Here is a 1,996-nt window from a genome sequence, read left to right as displayed (position 1 = left end):
ATCTGAATATCGCGTGACTTTGCCACTAACTGCTATACTCATAATTATTCGGTCATTAAGGGAGTCTCTTAGTTTATGTTTAACATGAATTCATACCTAGACTGTTTATGTAAAGATTAAATAACAGAGTTACAGTAAATCTTACTAATATTATAAATGCGAAAGTTTAGATGGATGCATGTTTGTTAGAGTTTGTAGCCTAAACGGCTGAACGGATATCGATGAAATTTGGCATAAATGTAGAGTACAGTCTGGAAGAACACACAGGATACTTAGTTTTTTTTTTAATTCCACGCGGACGGAGTCGCGGGCGAAAGCCATTACCTTAATGAATAACATAATTTAACTTACTATTTTTAATCTATGATATGGAAAATGTTTATCCATCCTGCGTTTGTATGTTATTTTATTGATGTAAAAATAGAAGATACTAGAATGCTAGAGATGAATTGTACGCATGTTATGAGTGGTAAAGGGCTAAAGCGATGCGCATTTCCGTATGGTACTTCCGAAACTTAACATGTATAACTGTTTCTTACTACTTTGTCTTTTGTTTTCTTAGTATATAAGTCGAGAGTGAGACAAAAAAATGCTATTCGTTTTTCATGACGCTTCAAATGGCGAAGAGTGCTTCTATCGCTATACGACCGCAGACCCTAGGGTATAATGGGATGCATTCAAATTTAGTAGCTTAAATATGCCTGAATTATAATCAATATAACTAAATGAGTATAAACAATGAAATTATTAATTTTGCGGCTTTTAAATAGAGTTTCGCGTATAGTTCTTAAGCTTCTACCTTTGTTATCTAATAAAAGGTTATTTTCCTAATCTAGAAAGTAATGTTTGTTTTAAAACGAAGTAAGTAAATACTTAACTTTTTAAATCAGATGATTTAAAAAAAATATACAGGCGAATTCAGTACCTCCTTATTTTTGGCAAGTCGGTCAAAAAAAAATATTCTCTACATAATCTATACTTAAAACCAAATTTCCAATTTATTCGCAATATAACACTATGTTAGCTTAAAAACTTACACTTGCTTGTTGTTATCCGAATAAAGCTTTCAGGGCACTCAGTGTGAGTCACTTTGTATTGTTCATGCACTTCCGGGTTCAAGTCGCACAAGTGCGCTTCATCTTAAACGTTCTCATCGTCACTCAAAGCGCAATAAGTTGCTTTTACAAAACATATGTAACTATATCACAACACCAAAATATACTAAACTATGTTTCATTCGACTTAAAATCACTAAACTCCGCGCGACACTTAGTACTTCCAGTATGTAAAGTGTCAACAAGGTGTTTTCGCATGTCCACAAAGTGCAGATGCGCCGAGAAGTGCATCGGCGAGTGCAATTCGTGTTGTCTGAAAGTCACCAATAAGCCCAATGAAGCAGAGATCCCGCTGGCGAGCGCCAGCACCAACCTAAATAGACTCTGATCATCTAAATTGACTTCAATTAAATAACAACCGAAATTGTTGAAATGCGCCATTACTCCCTCGACGCTAATCTAAGTGCCAATAGTCAGGACGAATGTTTTATTAATAATCCCCGGCGATAACTGTTAATTAATAATTAAGGGAACGGCGAGTCGATAGGCGGCATCAGTGCGCCTGCGCCGGCCCGCGGGCGCGCCACCGCCTCGGCTGCAGCACGATAACTTTCGTACTTCCAGACGTTTTGTTTACTTTTACATTATATTTAGTTACAACAATTATTTTGTAAGTTAATACAGTGTACTACCTTTTACATACGTTTACCTATATAATCAGACATCCCTTTTTATCTCGATTTAATTTCCCACGATTATAAATCACGGGTCGGACATACAAGTAGTATTGATACGGATTTACAATGAGGAGCGTTATGGACTTAAAACTAATGATGTGGGTGTTCGCGCCCTATGACATCGGAACAAACAAAATATCGGGTGAGTTTGTGGGAATCCCGCATGGTACGGAGGCTCTGCGGCCGTCGCGGCCCCGGCCTGCA

At 37.3% G+C, this 1,996-nt stretch overlaps 1 protein-coding gene across 1 annotated transcript in view; it reads left to right on the top strand.

Annotated features, from left to right (window-relative positions):
* Nucleotides 1-1,858: 1,858 nt before the first annotated feature.
* Nucleotides 1,859-1,996, top strand: part of LOC106107831 (retinal homeobox protein Rx1-like) — a 4,510-nt gene continuing 4,372 nt past the window's right edge. Inside the window, exon 1 of the mRNA XM_013288835.1 lies at nt 1,859-1,934. Coding sequence (XP_013144289.1) covers nt 1,859-1,934 — 76 coding nt within the window. The remainder of the gene's footprint in view (nt 1,935-1,996) is intronic.

The sequence above is a fragment of the Papilio polytes genome, unplaced genomic scaffold (assembly GCF_000836215.1).
Source record: "Papilio polytes unplaced genomic scaffold, Ppol_1.0 DF821845.1, whole genome shotgun sequence".
NCBI classification, from domain to species: domain Eukaryota; kingdom Metazoa; phylum Arthropoda; class Insecta; order Lepidoptera; family Papilionidae; genus Papilio; species Papilio polytes.
This window is presented reverse-complemented; position numbering and strand designations above follow the sequence as displayed.